At 55.0% G+C, this 19,354-nt stretch overlaps 1 protein-coding gene, 1 non-coding gene and 1 pseudogene across 13 annotated transcripts; 1 reads left to right on the top strand and 2 right to left on the bottom strand.

Annotated features, from left to right (window-relative positions):
- LOC144580848 (uncharacterized) lies at positions 1-1,042 on the top strand (annotated as a pseudogene).
- A 1,793-nt stretch (positions 1,043-2,835) lies between these two features.
- On the bottom strand, positions 2,836-18,875 carry PRKCSH (PRKCSH beta subunit of glucosidase II). 12 transcript variants are annotated; one of them, XM_078360604.1, is made up of 18 exons: positions 18,795-18,875; positions 18,320-18,472; positions 18,034-18,150; positions 16,004-16,099; positions 15,822-15,879; positions 13,170-13,287; positions 11,456-11,585; positions 7,751-7,835; positions 6,939-7,017; positions 6,160-6,246; positions 5,691-5,876; positions 5,522-5,618; positions 5,072-5,141; positions 4,754-4,843; positions 4,437-4,511; positions 4,252-4,351; positions 4,001-4,163; positions 2,836-3,145 (listed from the first exon to the last, which is right to left on the bottom strand). In XM_078360604.1, exons 2-17 carry the CDS (start codon positions 18,393-18,395, stop codon positions 4,017-4,019), a joined length of 1,611 nt encoding a protein of 536 aa, XP_078216730.1. In that variant the 5' UTR covers positions 18,396-18,472; positions 18,795-18,875; the 3' UTR covers positions 2,836-3,145; positions 4,001-4,016. The 12 variants fall into 12 exon arrangements, with proteins under 12 accessions (XP_078216730.1, XP_078216733.1, XP_078216731.1 ...); XM_078360607.1 differs by having other exon boundaries at positions 5,712-5,876; XM_078360605.1 differs by having other exon boundaries at positions 18,320-18,427; positions 18,799-18,875.
- On the bottom strand, positions 14,653-14,752 carry LOC118150388 (small nucleolar RNA U13). The gene has a single exon (XR_004738495.2). It is a non-coding gene; the product is annotated as a small nucleolar RNA U13 (small nucleolar RNA).
- Positions 18,876-19,354: the final 479 nt, after the last annotated feature.

Raw genomic sequence — 19,354 nt, 5'->3', positions numbered from 1 at the left:
AGGTTATGTTTACCAACTGGGGCGGGGATAGGGGGGCCAGGGAGTGGGGCTTAGGGGCTGGCAGCCCTAGGGGCCACACAGAAACACCCACGCAGACACTCACACCACGGGGACACACCGACAGACACAGACAGACAGAGCGGCACGCCCCGGACGCGTGAAGGGACTGGTTGGCCAAACTCAGACGCGTGGACAGGGATAGGAGGAGATAGAGATTAGGGCTACGTCCACGTGGACACGGACCACAGATGTGGGCACACGAATTCGTCTGCCTGTCCATGTGCCCACGTGAATGTAGCGATAAATATTTGGACATGGGATCTGGACACTCAGTCACGGAGAAACACAAACACCATCCAGGAACACGCAGACACATGCCCATAGCATCCCATAGGCCCAGGCAGGAGGTCCCACCCCAGACCCCCGCCCCAGACACTCCCTCGCCTTCCAGGCCCCCCATGCCCTGGCCCCCCCCGCCCTGTTCTCTGCAGAGATCTCTCCTGGACCCCCAGGGTCTCGTTGGCGCCCACGAACACAGGCGTGCACACACAGCGCACATGCATTGAGACACACGATACCTCGTTCCACCTTGGCATCACGGTGGGCTGGAGGCAGCCCCCCCCCACACAACACTTGAGGCCAAAGGACATCCCTGTCTCCGGGGCTCAGCCTCCCCCTGCGCCGAGGCCTTGGCCCATGCAGCTGAGGGGGAGGCCCAGTCCTGAGCCTCCCCAGCAGCAAGCCCCCGCCCCACAGCCCGCCCCCGGCATTCCCCGCCAGGCCCAGGGTGGGGCGGACTGGCCCAAGGGCTTGGCCCCGCACTCCTTTCCCGTCCACTTGTCAGCTACCTACCCTCTTTCGGTTTGTTGGGTTTTTCGTCTTTCCAGATTGCAGTGAACACAGCCCCCGATCTTGAGCCCCGGCCCCCGGCTTCTGTCTGGATGTTGCATCGCCCTAGTTTTCTTTCTTTAAAAAAAAAAAAATTCCAACGGAAGCCACAGGCCGGGGCCCCTGGGAGCCCTCGCACCGCTCCCCAGCCCCCTCAGCGGCCCCGTCGGAACTGAGAATTGCAAAACCCCGACTTTAGCTATAGTTAAGTTGCCTTCCCCCGGTGTCCCCACGTTTGGTGTCTGGCTATGGCGCCCCCCATCTGACTGTCCAGCTCTCTCTCCCCCACCCCTCCCAGTGTTGTTATTAAACGTCTGTGGAGCTTCTGCTGCAAGGAACAAAAAAGAAAAAAAATCAAAAAAGTGACAAAAAAACACAAACAGAAGAGAAAAAAAGCAACAAAAAAAGAAAACACACAGAAGAGATTTAAAAAAAAAAAAAAGGAAAAAAAAAAAGACATAAACTGGCACCAGTTAACTTTCTTGTACTTTTTTGCCGAATTTAGCTTCTCGTAGTTTTAACTTATTGCTCTGTTAACTATTTATTCTCCTCGTTGCCCTGTGAGGACATCCGTGTATATTTCTGTTACTTCTCAAGTTAAAGGAACGACAATGTTCTCTTTGTTTCTTTAAGTTTTGCTGAGACATGGTTATGCCTAATTTATTTATAAAAGGGGAAGTGGAATCATTAAAGTAATAATAATTATTAATAACAGTGATGGTAGCCGAGTGGCACCCGGGGGCGTGTGCTCTTCCGGGCAGTCAGCACGGCCAGCGACGTCCAGGTCATCAGTGGGATTCTTTTTGCTCTTGTCTTGAGAATTTTTTCAGTCCTATTTAGCTGGTGAAATCCCTAGCTTGTTCTTGATACATGAACCTATTTATTCTTGTGGTTTTAAGTCCTCCCTGCCCTCTCCCCTCTCTCCCCGCCAGCAGGGCAGGGACCCCTCTCCCCTGCTGTCTCTTGGGGCTCTCTCCCCTCCGCCCTCTGCATTCGGGAACACGCGTGTGCGCGTGGGAAGCTTGCAGCAGGGCGTCTGAGCAATAAGGGCTGGGTTTGTCCCCACCCTGGGGGGGCCAGGCTCCAGAGAGGGGGCACCTCCCCACACCCCCCCACCAAGGCCTAGGTCCCTGCCACTCCCCAAGACTGGGAGGGGACTTCTTTTTCTAAAACACAAAACTCAGCCCAGCTAGGCCCCCTCCCTGGAGGCCAGCCCCTTCCCCCAGGGGGGCCAGGCCAGGGCTCCAAGGGGAGGGGGCCCGGGGTCTTCCACATCCCTGGGGGGCAGGGGCCAGGCCAGGGGGAGGGGGCTCAGCCCTCCACCCCTCCCTTCATCCTGTTATTTATTTGGAAGGTTTCAAATCACGACAGAGTCCATGTTGGAGGTGATAAAGAACTGTTAAAAAAAAAAAAAACCCAAAAAAAAAGACAAAACGAAAGACAAAAAAAAAAAAAAACCCAACAGGAACACTTTGCGTTGCGTTTAGACTATTTATTACCGGGATTACAGGCCTGGCCGCGGCAACAGACTTTTACATGGAATTGTTTAATTATTTGTACTTTTCATGCCAGAAAATAAAAGTTCAGAATCTTAAGGCCTTGGGTCATCTCTGCACAGGTGTGCGGGTATACGCAGGAATATGCTGTGTGACGGCACCCAGGCTTCTGTCCCTCTCTGGGCCAGGGTGCATCTGCAGCAGGAGCTGTGGACCCAGGAGGGAACCCATGGCCTCCAGAGCACGGGTGAGACCCAGGGAGGGTGGGACAGGGGCCCGGATGGATGCTCAGACAGAAGTGGTCCAGGGTTCATCCACCTATTATCTTCCAGTGTGATCCCTGGATGATGGGGAGGCCCGGGTGGGATCTACAGACAGCTGCGTCCCTCGCTTACCCCTGCCCGCCCCCGCCCTGGTCCATTCCCAGCAAATCCAGTCGGACACAGGCAGGTTTGGGTGGGGGAATCACATTTATTGTATTGATGTCACAGGTCAAGTCATTCACTGGTCCCCAACAGGAGGGGAGGCAGGGGCAGGGCTGGGTATGGTTGGGGGGCCCAGGGAGGGCAAGCTCCTTTATCCCATCTTTGGAGGCCGCTGGGACTAGGAATATGGACCATCTCTGCCTGGGCCTCAGAGCAGGGCAGGAAGCCCCATTTAGGTCCTGTTACCCACAGAAGAGGGCGACAGAGCCACAGGCAGGCCTAGGAGGGGTGGGTGGACGGCACTGCAGGGGCTGCTTTCACAACGTTCTTGAGGTTCTGGGGCAGGAGAAAGACCAGATTAGAAAGCTGGGGACAGTTGGGCATGGTCACATTTGCTTGTAGTCCCAGCTGCCTGCGAGGCTGAGGTGGGAGGATCACTTGAGGCCAGGAGTTGACCAGCCTGGAGACCTTTTCTATTTTTTTTTTAGAGCAAGTCTCGCTCTGTCACCTAGGCTGGAGTGCAGTGGCATGATCTTGGCTCACTCCAACCTCAACCTCCCAGATTCAAGCAATTCTTGTGCTTCAGCCTCCCCAGTAGCTGGGACTACAGGCACCTGCTACCACACCCAGCTAATTTTTTGTATTTTTAGTAGAGACAAGTTTTCGCCATGTTGGCCAGGCTGGTCTCAAACTCCTGACCTCAAGTAAATTGGCCAGCCTCGGCTTCCCAAAGTGCTGGGATTACAGGTGTGAGCCACCACACCTGGTCTATTTATTTTCAAAAGTAAAAAAATAATAATAATTTTTTTTTTTTTTTAAACGGGGGTGGCCAAGCGCGGTGGCTCCCGCCTGTATTCCCTGCACTTTGGGAGGCTGAGGTGGGCGGATCACCTGAGGTCAGGAATTTGAGACCAGCCTGGCCAACATGGCAAAACCCTATCTCTACTAAAAATACAAAAATTAGCTGGGGGCGGTGGTTTGTGCCTGTAACCTGGGAACCAAGGGTTACAGTGAGCCAAGATCGCACCACTGCATTCCAGCCTGGGCAACAGAGTGAGACTCTGCCTCAGAAAAAAAAAACACAAAAAAACAGGGGACACAGGTTGACTGAGCGGCCATGTGGGTCCATCTTCCTCAGGACCTGCTGCCTCCCCTCACTGGGGCAGCCCGAGACGCCACCTCCCCGCCCACCTCTGTGCCTAGCCAGCTAGAGCTCATCATGGTCGCCCTCTGTGGGTGCTTCAGGCGGGGGCACCGGGCAGGCGGCCGGCGTCATCAGCTCCATGAGGTACTCGCAGCGGCTGGGCTCGGTGGTGCTGGTCACCATGGTCTCCTTTCCGCATAGGAGGCGCACCTGGGGATGGGCACACAGACGCTCAAGAGGGTTGGGCTGGGCCAGGCCTGGGTCTCCGAGCCCCGCCCCCCACCCCACAAGCACTCACAGTGGTGGAGCGGTTGGGGCCCTGCCAGCAGCCCGTGCCTTGCTCGTACTTCATGGCACTGAACTTGTCGTGGTCCGGGCCAGCCCACGAGCCCCAGGTACTGCAAGAGACACGGTGCTAAGGGCTGGGTGGGGGTCAGGACACCAGAAGCAGGCAGCAGGATGGGGCCAGCCCAAGCCACTCACCCGAGGCTGGTGGGAGAGCCCCCGAGTTTGGGTTTCTGCGAGACAAGCTTGAAGGGGCAGAGGCGGTAGACATATCTGTGGAGGACCAGGCACATAGGGTGGGGACATAGGGATCCCAGCCTCCTCCCCACAGCCCCTCCCTGCCTCCTCCTGTCCCCACGCACAGGGTACCTCAAATTGCAATGACCAACCCTAAGCCTGCCCCCTGGCTTCCACTACCCGTCAGTGTGGAGGGCCCCCCACCCTGCAGATGGTTCCCAACCATCAGGAAACTCCGCTGGTGCCCCTTCCGGGGCCCCTGAACCCCTGGGACGTACTCGGTGGTGGTGAGCTCGTAGCACTGGCTGTACAGGTAGGCAAACTCCCCATCGGGACCAAAGTCAAAGGAAATCTCCTGCTCCAGGTTCCTGGAAGGGGGGGCAGAATGGTTCAGGGACAGCTGGGAACAACGGTGCCTGACCCAACACAACAGACACAGGAGGGCCTGACTGAGCCGTAGAGGATGGGCTGTCCTCCCTGCCACCTCCCGGGGACCCTCCCTTCAGCTGCCTCGTTGATTCCTGTCACCGGCTCCCCTGGGAACCAGGCCCTGGGCGCTGTGGGACAGGTGTCCCCACCTCCTCAGCCCCCTGTACCTGATGGACTCCTCCATGTCCTTCAGGGACCGCTCGGCCTCCTCGAACTTGTTTCGGGCCTCCTGGGCAGCTGAGGGGAGAGGGGAGAGGTCAGAGATGTCCTCACTCCCGTTCAGGAGGATGGGGAGCAGGACTCCACGAAGTGGCTGTGTCCTCCTGTACCCTGGTTATGCGCCGGCCAAGGATTTCGCCCAGACAGCCCCGACACCTCGCCATCTGCAGGGCAGCCCCGCCTTGCACAAACGACACAAACAAGTTGCCGTCCCTAGGGAGGTAGAGGGGCCCCTTGAGGCTGGTGAGGGTGGGGCTGGCTTACCCCAGGCCCCCTTCCCCGACTCCCCAAGATACTGGGGCTTGTGCTAGCCGCGTCAGAGCAGGGACCAAGTTCAGGATCTTTCCCCAAATGCTGGGCCCACCCGAGGAGCTAGGCACCCCCCTGCCCACACTCACCGTCGATGAAGGCCTGAGTCTGCTCATCGTATGGCGGCATTTTGTCTTCCTCCGAGGGGCTGGCCGGCTGTGGTGGGGCCAGTGGCGGGGGGGCCTCCTGGGGAAGGGGCAAGGTCAGTGAGCAGCTCCCCCTACCCTCTCTGTCCCCACTTCTTCCCCAAACACAGACCTTAGGCTGCTCCCCCTGCACCTCGGAACCCTCCTCCTCCTCCTCCTCCTCCTCCGCTTCTGCCTCCTCGTCCTCCTCATCCTCCTCCTCCTCCTCCTCTGTGGGCGGTGAGGGCACTGGCGGCTGCTCCTCCTTGGGCTCCATCAAGTCGGGGGCAGAAGGTGCTGGAAGGTCAGTGGGTAGTGCCTGGCAGGAAAGTGGGGTGGTCAATGCTGTGGACTCGGGGTCCACCTACACACACCCTCAGGCTCACACCACTCAAGGCCCAAGGGGCAGCCTTGGTGTCTGCCCCTCCTTCAGGTCCTGCAGGGAAGACTGACAGCTGGGGTGGGGGGGGCCTCAGTGGGGGATGCTGGGGCCACCCAGCTGGCCAGGGTGGCCAGATGCCAGAACTGGCTGCAGCTCCTTTGTGAGGAGGGTTGGGGGTTGGGTGAGAGGACCAAGTCCCTTCTCTTCCCCCCCGACTGACCTCAGACCGGTACTTGTCCCTGATGGCGGCCCAGACTCGGTCGTAGAAAGAGGTGGCATCTGTCTGAATGTCCCCACTGAGGAGGGCCTGTGTGTGTTGGGGGTGGTGTCAAGATCTTAGCTGCCACATGCCCCCTCCCGGGCCACCCCAGGCACCCGGGCTGCAGTGCCAGGCACAGGCAGGCTGGGCCCTGATGACCAGGCCTGGGCCAGGCCAGTGAGGCACTTAGGCCAGGAGAGGGCAGCACAGGCCCGTGGGAGGAGGGGGCCAGAGGCTGGAGTGGCTGGGGTCACTGAGACAGAAAGACAAAGTGGCAGATGGACAGACAGACAGATGGAGGGAGGAGAGAGTTCAGGACCAGAGAGGGCCAGACCCTCCGAGGGAGAGGCCAAGGCCAAGGTCAAGGCTGCAATGGGATGGGAGAAACTAGGGCTGGACAGAGAAGGGAAGCCAGAAACCAGGGCTGGGCAGAGAAAGGGAGCCAGAAACCAGGGGCCACAGGGATGGGGGGCGGTGGATGGGGAAGAGGAGGGTGGCGAAGGAGAGAAATAGTGCAGGGGTGTGAAGGGGGAGGAAGGGGACTCGGTGCCCACACAGCAGGGAGAGTGGGGGCTGGGTCCCACCAGGTGGGAAGCCGCCCTTGGTGACTGCCATCTGGGTTCACCCAGAGGAGGCATCCCAGGTCAGCAGGGAGCGTTCCTCAGTCCCCCTCCTGTGCCCTGAGGTCACCCTGGGGCAACGCTACCTACAAGTCCCCAGCCAAGGGTCAGCCAGGGTACCTGAGCTTCCGCTTCTGACAACGCCCCGTCCCCATCCGTGTCCAGCTCCGGGTGAGTCTGCAGCTCGGTGAGTGAGACCCTGCAGGGTGTGGCAGAAGCAGAATAAAGGGGTGAGGCCCATGTGGCTCACCCGTTCCTCCCCACCAAGGTGCCACCCTGGAACTTGCTTCAGGATCTCAAGGTGCAGGGAGTCCCTGACCTCCAGCCCCCTCCTCAGGACTCCATATCCCCAAAGAGGCTCAGAGTAAGGGGTGGGACTGGGAGACACCTGGACCCCCAAATTCCCAATGACCTCTTTCCCAACTCACCCATGAGCCACCTCCTTCCACCCGCAGGAGCAGGTCCCCCACCCAGCGAAGCCCACCCTCACCTTTGCCCATGCTGCTCGTTCCGCTGAAGCCCCCTGCTCCTTGGCTCCCCACATCTTCTAGGCTCCCCGTGTCTCCCTTGGCCCCCAAAAGTCCACCCTCCACCAGGTAACGCAGTAAGTTCAGAGGTACAGCCAGGATTTGAACCCAGAGTGAGCCTGGGAAAAGCAATCTGATTGCTAGGATCCCGAGCCACACTTCCTCAGGCTGAGGGTCTGTGCAAAGCTCCTGGAGAGAGGGTGGTCCCCCTGTCTCCTGGCCCAGGGCCTTCTGGACCCCGCCATCCATGAGTAAGACAGGCAGGGTCACACAGGGCTTGGGATCAGCCTGGACCCCAGGCCGAGGGAACCCAGGGGGGCTCTCGCTGTTTCTAAAGGTAAGAGTGGTGGGGAGGGAAACCCAGGCCCACAGAAAGGCGGGCAGCTCCAGTACAGGGACACTCACATCCCATCCATGTCGTCATCCAGCTCCTGGAAGGCATCGGCCGCCAGCTCCTGCTCCCGCTGGGCTTTGGCAGCAGCCAGCTGCTCTGTAAAGAGGCTGCCTCTATCACCCCTGCACACCCGCCGGATTCCACCATCCCCAGCACCCCACATAGTCATTTGCCACCGAGCACCTACTGTGTGCCTGGCCCCACAAGGGACCCTGGGGACATGACTGTGGAGGAGACAACGGTCCCCACCCTCCCTGGGGGAGGACAAACAAGCAAGATGAATGAGTAAGGCTGCTTGTGTTGGGTGTGATGGGCAGGGAAGGGTGCAGGGGCAGGAGGGCCACCTCAGGGCTGGAGCGGGGGCATGGGAAGCCAGGTAGCAGAGGGCGGCACGTCAGGCCACTGTTGGGACAGAGGTGGGGGCGAGGGCAGGAGCCAGGTGACAACAAGGGCTGGCCCAGGCTGGGGGCCGAGGAAGAAGCATGGAGCAGAGGCAAATTCTGGGGAGACGAGGTAGGAGATGGGGTGGGGGAGAGGAGATCGGCCGCTGAGACTTTCGGTTTAGGACCTGGCAGAGGTGTGTTGGGCCAAGGAAGCTGGGAGATGGGGAGGACGGAGGGAGGGAGACCGGCCCCAGGGGCGTCCCAGGAAGAGGGGCCAGCCGGACACAATGGGACTGAGCTTCTGTCCCAAAAGTCCCTCCTCTGCCACTACTCCACCCAGGCAAAGTGGAGGGGAAGCAGCCACAACAGCTGCTCCAACTTCACACTGTATCCCAAGCCCCAGCTTGGTCCTCCACCAACAATAAAAACAGCCAGTAATTCCTCTAGAGAGACTTAGGTCACCCTAGGAGATCCCATGTGTCCCAAAAGACCCAGCTGACACTGTTGTGAGCCTCACAGATGAGAGCCTGAGGGGTTCCTCAGTTTGCGTGGGTGAAGGGATCTGCCCATAATCACCCAGCCAGTGAGGGGTGTAGCCTGGAGCCCATGCCAGGCCAACTGCCCCAAGAGCCCAGGCTCAGCCCTGCCACCCTTTGGGAATCTGGGTCAAAACATGGTGCTTCCCTCTGATTCCGCAGCTCCCCACAAGAAAACGTCCTAAGGGAAATCAGGCCCGAGCTTGTCCAGACCCACATGAAAAGAACCTTGCAGCAGGGCAGAGGTTCAGGGGCAGAAAGCCAGACAGTGAATTCCCTGTCTACAAACAATGAGGGCTTGCGAAAAAAGCACCAGGCCCTAGCACCAAAAACAAATAAAAAAGGGAAAGAATATCTTCAGTGACAGACATCCCACCTATAAACCCAGCACTTTGGAGGCTGAGGCAGGCCACCTGAGGTCAGGAGATTGAGACCAGCCTGACCAACATGGTGAAACCCCTTCTCTACTAAAAATACAAACATTAGTCAGGTGTGGTGGCAGGTGTCTGTAATCCCAGCTACTTGGGAGGCTGAGGCAGGATAATGGCTTGAATGTGGGAGGCGGAGGTTGCAGTGAGCAGAGATTGCACCATTGCACTCCAGCCTGGGTAAGAAGAGCGAGACTCCATCTCAAAAAAAAAAAAAAAACAGAAGAAAAAGACAAATAAATAAATAAATAAATCTTTAGTTGCAGACAAAAGGCCAAACCCCAAATAGAAAAAACGTTTTTTTTTTTTTGAGCCAGAGTTTTGCTCTCCTTGCCCAGGCTGGAGTGCAATGGTGCGATCTCAGCTCACCGCAAGCTCCACCTCCAGGGTTCAAATGATTCTCCTGCCTCAGAGGAGCCTTGGCACGCTTACAGGCAGAAGGAAAGTGCCAGCCAGAGCTAACTGAAGGCCCCAGGTCTCCAAGGGGCAGGACAGAGTGAAAGCCAGGACCTGGGGGAGGAAACAGCCTCCATTGAGGCAGGAAGGAGAAGGGGTCTGCACAGGTACCCCGCCCAAGTGGGCCACTGGGAGCCTCTGGCACAATCTCAGCTCACTGGAGCCTCCACCTCCCGGGTTCAAGCAATTCTCCCACCTCAGCCTCCCTGGTACCTGGGATTACAGGCATGTGCCACCACACCTAGCTAACTTTTTTGGTATTTTTAGTAGAGACAGGGCTTCACCATGTTGGCCCAGCTGGTCTCGAACTCCTGACCTCAGGATCCACCCATCTTGGCCTCCCAACGTGCTGGGATTACAGGCATGAACCACCACGTCTGGCAGGAGCCTCTGTATTCACTGGGTCAAAGAACACAGCACTAGGGCTGGGAGAGGTAGAGGCAGACATCATCAGGGCACCTTCAAGATACATCAACAACCCACCTGGATGCACGGCCCATCCTGGTCCCTGCCCCATCCTTGCAGGCCTGGACCAGTGCTGTCAGCTCCTCCCATCTCTAACTCCCACAGTGACCAGGAGACTGTGAGCACCTAAGCCAGGACACATCTCACCTCTGCTCAGAACCCTCCATGGCTCCCATCTCACTAACAGTAAAAGCCTGAGTCCTCTCTGTGGCCTCCAAGGCCCCAAATGACCTGCCCTACCAGCATCCTGCCCTTGTCTCTCCCAACTCTCTTACCTTACTCCCTCCAGCCACATGGCCTTGCTGTTTCTTAAAACCAGATATGGGGTTGGACACCATGGCTCACACCTATAATCCCAGAACTCTGGGAGGCTGAGATGGTGGTCAGCCTCCTGAGGTCAGGAGTTCAAGACCAGTCTGACCAACATGGAGAAACCCCGTCTCTACTAAAAATACAAAATTAGCCAGGAGTAGTGGCATATGCCTGTAATCTCAGCTACGCGGGAGGCTGAGGCAGGAGGATCGCTTGAACCCAGGAGGTGGAGGTTGCAGTGAGCTGAGATGGTGCCACTGCTGAAGTGGGAGGATCACTTGAGCCCAGGAGTTTGAGACCAGCCTGGGCAACATGGAGAAACCCCATCTCTACAGAAATTTAAAAATTAGCAACCAGGTGTGGTAGCTCACACCTGTAATTCCAGCATTTTGGGAGGCCAAGGCAGGAGGATCACCTGAGGTCAGAAGTTTGAGACCAGCCTGGCCAACATGGTGAAACCTGATCTCTACTAAAAATACAAAAAAATTAGCTGGGTGTGGTGGTGTGCACCTGTAATCCCAGCTCCTTGAGAGGCTGAGGTAGGAGAATTGCTTGAACCCGGGAGGGGGAGGTTGCAGTGAGCCAAGATTGCATCACTGCACTCCAGCCTGGGCAACAGAGCAAAACTGTCTCAAAATAAGTCCAACGTGAGGGAGACTAAAAGATCACTCCAACAACCTCAGGGGGCTATCTCCTCAGCGACAGGCTGGATCAGAAACAACCAACCCGTGTGTCTATCTCAGTTCACACACTGCTGAAGGTTGGAGGAACCTCAAACCTTGCATTTGCATTTGGGGGATTGCTGAATGGCAGTGTTCCTGAACACTGCCAGAAAGAAAAGAAGATTCTCTCTAGAGAACACCTTCTCTTCCTAGGTTGAAAATTATTTATAGAAATAATTATAAGTAATTATAGCAAATTATTTATAGAAACAATTTTTTATAATTATTTCTATAAATAATTTTCAAGCATGATGACCACCACACAATCAAAGATAAGCAGGCACACAAGGAAATTGGCACCATGATCAAAAATCTGCTGAAACTGACAACAGATGATGAGCAAGAGACTCCTGGGCCCAGACCCCCTCCCACCCAGGAACTGCAGGTGGGTCCTGGGACTGCCTTATGCCATACCTTCCCACAGCTTCTGGTGCTGCTCTTTGGCCTCTTTCTCTGGCTTCTCGGCTTCCTCCTTCACTGTCCGCAGCATCTCCACCTGATCTTCCAGAGACTTCTTCCCAGCCTGTAGCTCAATGAGCTTTTTCTGGTGGGCAGAGGTCAAGACCAGCTCTCCTCTCTTCTGCCTCCTCCTCACTGACTAATACCTCCCTACCTCTACTCCACAGGGCAGCAAGGGGATGTTCCAAACACACACCAAACTGGGTCTCTCTCCCTAGGTGGGGTTCCCTGTAGCCCTCTGGGGAGAAGCCCAAATGCCTCAATGTAGCCCATAGGGCCCCACGCAATCAGGCCCCTGCCTGATTCTCAGCCCCATCTACTGCATCCCTGTCTTACTAGGATCCAGTTGCCCTGACAACATTCAGACCCCCAAACACTCTTCTGGCTCTGGTTCTTCAAACATGCTGTTCCTTCAGCCTGGTACACTCTTCCTAACTCCAAATTACCCAACAGATCTCACTTGAGATAGAGGCCTCCTCCTCCAAGAAGCCTTCCTTGTCTCCTGCCCTCAAGCCAAGAGAGAGAGAGGTACTTGGCAAGAGCCTCTACCCCAAATTCCCCTTTGCCCAGCAGCCCTGGTTGTCTGTCCCTCCCACTAGCAATGAATCCCTTGAGGTAGATCCAGATCAGTTTTAGCCTCCTGTCCAGTACACAGGCAAGGTAGGGAGAGACACATGCCTAGGGACCCCAAAGCACCCACCCTATGGAATTAATCCAGCTTCTACTGGCTGATATTATCTTGTCAAGGTCAGAACTGGGGAGTCATCTTGTCATCAGCCCATCTTACAGGTAAGGGGACCACACACCGGGATATGGAGAAGCCACCCTCCCATCCCCAGGAGGCAGTATGGCCCTTCTAGGCTGCTTAGTCTGATGCCCAAGGCCCTTGCAAAAAATAAAAAGTTCCTCTTCAAAATTTTCCTTTTTGTTAAACAGTAATAATAATTAATGTTAGAAATAAAAGTTTGCTTTAAAGACTGTCTTCAAAGCCTTCTTGCTTTTTGCTAATAACTCTTTGTTAAGCTTTATCCTATGCAGCCATTAGACATGCTCACAGGCACACAGTACATGCTATGCCCTTGTACTTTAACCATGCGGGACGTGCTCACAGGCGTGTCCCAGCTCGCAGCATATGCCCCTTCCTTATTTGGACTGCCTCTTTTCCTTTGTTCTCCATTGCCTTTACCTATTTTAAGTAAAGTTTTAAGTTGTTAGCCAGTCGGGTTTTAGTTTAGGTTGTGAGGTCCAGCTCCAACCAATGGAGATCAGACAGCAGTGAGGACCCAATAATAAATATACCTGCCTTTCCTTTTTCATTGAACTCTTGTGGTAAGATGGCTAACAGGAGCACCCTTTCTGCAGAAAGTAAAATTGTCTTGCTGAGAGAACTTTCTGTCTGAATGATAATTTTTCCTTGCAGTACCTGGGAACAAGTATTCTGTCTCTAACAGCCCTGACAAGTACCTAAGCTGACTGCCTCCCGCTTGGAAACTATTATACTTAACCAATAACTAAATGCCTAGCCCACAACTGTGAAAGCAAAGTGCAGGCAGGCAGTCACTTGCCCCAGGGCAGGAGTCAGGGGCAAACCCCACCCCGGCCTTGCAGGCCCATGCTACAAAGCCTCAAGGCTCAGATCCCCGTGGGGCAGCCCCCGCAGGCTCCTTACCTCCTTCTCCTCCCGTGCCTTCTTCCAGTCCTCAATAAGGATCTTCTTCAGGCGGAACCCTTCTCGGGTGACCTCGGCCATCTGCTGCAGTGACTCTCTCTCCTTACGGCCCTTCTCTCTGCAGTGGAGGGGACACACAAGCACCACCAGTGGGGCACTTAGGGTCCACCCAGTCTGCCTCTTCCAAAATAGCTCAATCCACCTGTGGGCCCCACCAAGCCATGCTGGGAAAGATAAGGGAACAAACCCTCCTCCCAGCCTCCCAGGCCCTCTCAACAGCAGCATTCTTCACGCCTGTTCTTGAAAGAGGGACAGTGGGATCTGTAGGGCCCTGGGGTCAGGGAAGGGACTAGGGAGTACTGGGAGGTGGAGCTAGATATGAACTCTCAAGAGCCAGGAGACTAGCTTGTGTGCTATGGCTCATGCCTGTAATCCCAGCACTCTGAAAGGCCAAGGCAGGCAGGAGCATCATGTGAGCCCATGAGTTCACAATCAGCCTGGGCAACATGTAAAGTCCCTGTCTTTACTCATAATTAAAACAAACAAACAACCGGAGAAGACGGAAATAACAGAAATCACGACTCCCAGGCAAAAAGACAATCCAATTATTAAATGTGTTGGTTGGCTGGGCACAGTGGCTCACACCTGTAATCCCAGCACTTTGGGAGGCTGAGGAGGGTGGATAACCAGAGGCTGGGAGTTCGAGACCAGCCTGGCCAACGTGGTGAAATCCCGTCTCTACTAAAAATACAAAAATTAGCTGGTTGTGGTAACAGGCACTTATAATCCCAGTTATTTGGGAGGCTGAGACAGGAGAATCACTTGAAACCAGAGGGGGAGGTTGCAGTGAGCCAAGATTGTGCCATTGCACTTTAGCCTGGGTGATAGAGCGAGACTTTGTCTAAAAAAAAAAGTGTGTTGGTTGTGTTCAATCCACCTTCTTACTTAAAAGATGTGGAATCCGGAGAGTCTACATAAGTATTGGGACCTTGAACTTCTTTGAAGCACTATTCCAGCCATGCCACCTGCCAACAACTGACTGGACTTAGTTTTGTTTTTTTAACTTTTTAGCTCACTGCAACCTCTGCTTCCCACACTGAAGCAATCCTCCTTCCTCAGCCTCCTGAATAGCTGGGTCTACAGGCACAAACCACCACACCTGGATAATTTTTAAAAAAATGTTTGGAGAGGCAGGGTCTCACTATGTTGCCCAGCCTGGTCTCGAACTCCTGGGTTCAAGTGATCCTCTTGTGTCAGCCTCCTGAACTGCTGGGATTATAGGTGTAAGCCACATGGCCCGCCAGTAATTTTTTAAATTATAATTTCCAATTTTTATTTTTACTTTTATAGACAAGGGGTCTAGCTATTTTGCCCAGGGTGGTCTCAAACTCCTGAACTCAAGCGATCCTCCTTCCTGAGCCTCCCAAAGTGGTGGGAATACAGGCATGAGCCACAAAGAGCCCAGTTTATTTGTACTTTGTCATGTCAGACAGGTAATGTGCAAAGGTCATAACACGGTTTAAGAGAGGCACAGCTCTCACATGTGCATAAAATCCTAATCATTGTGGCCAGGCATGGTGGCTCAGCACTTTGGGAGGCTGGGGTGAGCAGATCACCTGAGGTCAGGCGTTCAAAAGCAGCCTGGCCAACATAGTGAAACCCCATCTCTACTAAAAATACAAAGGTTACAAAAGTTAGCCAAGCGTGGTGGGGCACACCTGTCATTCCAGCTACTTGGGAAGCTGAGGCATAAGAATTGCTTGAACCCAGAAGATCTTGGGGTGTGAGCCAAGATCACACCACTGCACTCCATCCAGCTTGGGCAACAGAGTGACACCTGTCTCAAAAACTGAATAAACAAATAAATAAAAATCACGGTGCTTATGAACTACAACAGGCTTGGCTGGCAGGAACCGAGAACAGCTATTCCTCCAGATGCCACAAGCCCCACCTCTCCATACTGCCTCATCCTTGGCCTCCTCCTGTTGTATACTTTACCTGCCTGTGGGTGTTGAGGTTTTCAGGGCCCGCTGCAGAGCGTGACAATGGAAAGTTTAGAGTCAGAAGTTAGGCTAATGAGGGTCCCAGTGCCAGCTCTGCTATCTCCTATGTGACGCTGGGGAAGTCGTTTCCCCTTTTTGTTGTTTTTTTTCTTTTTTTTTGAGACAGAGTCTTGCTCTGTTGCCCAGGCTAGAGTGGAATGGCATGATCTCAGCTCACTGCAACCTCCACCTCCTGAGTTCAAGCGATTCTCCTGCCTCAGCCTCCCAAATAGCTGGGACTACAGGCGTGCACCACCACACCCGGCCAATTTTTTGTATTTTTAGTAGAAAAGGGGTTTCACTATGTTGGCCAGACTGGTCTTCAACTCTTGACCTCGTGATCCGCCCGCCTCAGCCTCCCAAAGTGCTGGGATTACAAGCGTGAGCCACTTCCCTTCCTACACTTGAGTTTCCCCATCTGTTGAACTGGGAAACAATCCTACCTGCTTCCAGACTAGAGGGAAAGGTGGCGATTAGAATTCACAAGGCACCTGGCACAAACGGAGCACCCAATACAGAAAAGCAGAAAAAAGAGTGGGCCCGATTCATCGGGTGGGGTCAGGCAAAGTCCTGGGGTGTGGTGACAGGAGGGGTACTGTCACCCACGTACTTGCAGGTGTTTTCACAGACGACGCCGCTGTTATACTCGTCTGTTCCATCGCAGCAGTCTGCGGCAGAGGCAGGAGCTGAGGTCAGACCTGGCAGCGCCTCCTCCCTCCCTCCCTTCCTCCCTCCTTCCCTCCCTCCCTCCCTCCCTCCACCTTTCCTGAATCCTGGTGCATCCTCACTCACCACAGACACCATCGTTGACGCGGTTGGAGGGGATATACAGGGGCTTATAGCCAGTGTTGGTGCAGTGGAAGCTGCCGTTAGGACAGGCAGCCGTGCCTGGAAGAAAGAAGGGAGGGAAGGTTTTCGGAGTCAGCTCAGGGCCAGACATGTCCCACCCATCCACAGACAAGAGTCCCTGACAGGCTGGACGAGGTGGCTCACGCCTGTAATCCTAGCACTTTGGAAGGCTGAGGCTGGTAGATTGCCTGCGCTCAGGAGTTCAAGACCAGTCTGGGCCACACGGTGAAACCCGACTCTACTAAAATACAAAAATTAGCTGGGTGTAGCGGCGTGCACCTGTAGTCCCGGCTACTCAGGAGGCTGAGGCAGGAAATTGTTAGAACCCAGGATGTGGAGGTTGCAGTGAGCTGAGACTGCCACTGCACTTCAGCCTGGGCGACAGAATGTGACTCTGTCTCCAAAAAAAAAAGGCCCCTGACCCACACTACACACACAGAGTACAAGAAACAGAACGACCAAGGGAAGGAAAGAGCTGTGCACTGCACCCCCAGGTCTCAAGTAAAGCTCCTGGATAGCACTTCTGCCTCTCCTCACTGAGGCCCTTCAAAACAGGGTCTTGGGCTGGGAACGGTGGCTCAAGCCTGTAATCCCAGCACTTTGGGAGGCCGAGGCGGGTGGATCACGAGGTCAAGAGATGGAGACCATCCTGGTCAACATGGTGAAACCCCGTCTCTACTAAAAATACAAAAAAATTAGCTGGGCATGGTGGCGTGTGCCTGTAATCCCAGCTACTCGGGAGGCTGAGGCGGGATAATTGCTTGAACCCAGGAGGCGGAGGTTGCGGTGAGCCGAGATTGCGCCATTGCACACCAGCCTGGGTAACAAGAGCGAAACTCTGTCTCAAAAAAAAAACCAGGGTCTCAGCCGGGTGCAGTGGCTCACACCTGTAATCCCAGCATTTTGAGAGGCTGAGGTGGGTGGATCACCTGAGGTCATGAGTTTGACACCAGACTAGCCGAATGGTGAAACTCCATCTCTACTAAAAATATGAGAAATTAGCCACGCGTGGTAGCATCCACCTGTAATCCTGGCTACTTGGGAGGCTGAGGAAGGAGAATTGCTTGAACCCAGGAGGTGGAGGTTGCAGTGAGCAGAGATAGTGCTGTTGCACTCCAGCCTGGGTGATAAGAACAAAACTCCATCTCAAAAAAAATAAATTAAAAAAAAAAGGCGGGGCACAGTGGCTCACGTCTGTAATCCCAGCACTTCGGGAGACCGAATCGGGTAAATCATGATGTCAGGAGATGGAGACCATCTTGACCAATATGGTGAAACCCTGTCTCTACTAAAAATACAAAAAATTTAGTTGGGTGTGGTGGTGCACACCTCTGGTCCCAGCTACTCAGGAGGCTGAGGCAGGAAAATCCCTTGAAACTGCAGAGGTTGCAGTGAGCTGAGATCCTGCCACTGCACCCCAGCCTGAGCTACCGAGCAAGACTCTGTCTAAAAAAAAAAAAAGGGGGGGGGTCTCATCCTGGTGGCTCAAACCTGTAACCTGTAGCAGTTTGGGAGGCCAAGGCAGGAGGATGACTTGAGCTCAAGAGTGCCAGGCTGCAGAGAGCTATGATCACGCCTTAACAACAGACCAAGACCCTGTCTCTTCAAAAAACACAAAAACAAAAAACCAAGGTTTCCCTTCACCTCTGTCTCCTCCTGGATTCCTCTTGGCCCCATCCTGTCTCCCACTTCTAGGGGTTTGCCCATGTTGGCCCCTCCATCTGCAGCACCTTCGGGATTGGACTGAAACCTCACCTCCTTGGAGGAGGCTTTTCTGACCCCCAGGCTTTGAGGGTAGGAGGACTCTGGGCTCCTCCAGCTACCTAGGGCCATAACACTGACCACTGACTTCTGGGCTTGTTTCTGCCCACTCAACGGGGAACCAGCACATGGAGGATCTTGGTCACACAGACAGGCCCGGCACTGAGCAGCGTTCAATAAATATCTGATGCATGAACAGAGAAAAAGCTCACCTGGCTCATCAGAGCCATCCTTGCAGTCGCAATAGTCATCGTTGACCTGATCGAATGGGATGGTAGCTGAACCGTCCAGGCAGGTGAAAGGCTTGGACTCGTCGTAGAAGTGATGAGCTGTGACGGTGCAGGAAGCTCACGTGAGGGCAGGAAGGGGCCTTCTCCACTAAACACCACCTCTGCTCTCCCACCCCCACCAGCGGAGCACTGCCGGGAAACTGAGGCAAAAGGCTGTAAATGCCTCTCCCACCTCCAGCCTGGCGGGAGGGTGAACAGGTGGACTCACTGGTGAGGGAGACGCCCCGGGGCCTCTTGACCTCCACGGCCCAGCACAAGGGTAGCAGCAGAAGCAGCGGAAGCATTTCACCAGAGGCTCCCAGGCCCGAAACCCGTTCTGTAGAAGGAAGCCGACAGCGGGGAGATGCGCTGTATCGCCACGCTGCAGCAAGAAAGGGGATCCGATCAGTGGGAAAGGGCTACTTCCAGTTAACTGGATTCCTTCATCGCTTCCAGGCAATGAGGCCTCACTTTGTTTCCCACATAGGGGCGAAGGGCAGCGATCTCCCTAATCCTAGCCAGTCTCACTTGGCTCAAATCAATGGTGAGGATCTCCAAACCTCGCTCCCTGTGCCTAGCTGTGGCCCAATTCCCGCCAACAGGCCGAAAGGGTTAACAGTCTCCGCCGTCCACACCCACACAAGCATCCTCCCGTTGCCCCCCTGTAGGAAATTAAGGTGACCTCCCACCCGCTCGTTCATCACCTACACGAGGCCGGGGCAAAGGTCAGTATCCACCGCACCCCTCTCGTTCGGCAGACACGGTTCCTGCAGCAAAAAGAAAGCGGAAATATCTGGGAGCCGTCACTACCGGTAGTTCGTCCCGCACCGGGAACGGCGAGTCAGGGTCGCCATGTTGGGAGTGGCAGGAGTGGGGGAGGTGCTAGAGCCGAGACGGCCATCTTGGCCAGGACTGTGAAGCCTTACGGAGGAGAGTTCTGAGGGCTCGCTCTTAATGGCGGCGCAACGTACCACCATCTTGGGAGTGGCGACTTCTCCAGACGGAAAGAAAGTTCCTGAAAAATGCCCCCGAACCCCCGGGGGCGGGAAAAGGTTTTGGGGAGGGTGGGGGGGGGGGGAAAAGGATGATCACGTGATCCTAAAGTGTCCTGACCTCTGTCCTGCTGCCGGGCTCTGCTCCGCCCACTGTTGGGACTGCCCCTCCATGAACCGTCAACCAATGAGAACGCAGTGTCAGCCATGGAACGCGTGTAGTCTCCATGGAAACACTGGAGGGAGAAGAGGAGGCGGTTACCTAGCAACCG

Source organism: Callithrix jacchus, chromosome 22, assembly GCF_049354715.1.
Source record: "Callithrix jacchus isolate 240 chromosome 22, calJac240_pri, whole genome shotgun sequence".
Classification (NCBI taxonomy): Eukaryota; Metazoa; Chordata; class Mammalia; order Primates; family Cebidae; genus Callithrix; species Callithrix jacchus.
The sequence above is the reverse complement of the archived record's forward strand: the minus strand, read 5'-3'. Positions and strand labels throughout refer to the sequence as shown.

Excerpts from the sequence above, each read along its gene's own strand:
- PRKCSH (XM_054249652.2), bottom strand. The coding sequence starts at position 18,395 with ATGCTTCCGCTGCTTCTGCTGCTACCCTTGTGCTGGGCCGTGGAGGTC. Across the intron at positions 5,142-5,521 it reads GACTCAGGCCTTCATCGACG|CTGCCCAGGAGGCCCGAAAC; the intron begins GTGAGTGTGGGC and ends CTCTCCCCTCAG. Across the intron at positions 4,164-4,251 it reads GCCCCAACCGCTCCACCACT|GTGCGCCTCCTATGCGGAAA; the intron begins GTGAGTGCTTGT and ends GCCCATCCCCAG.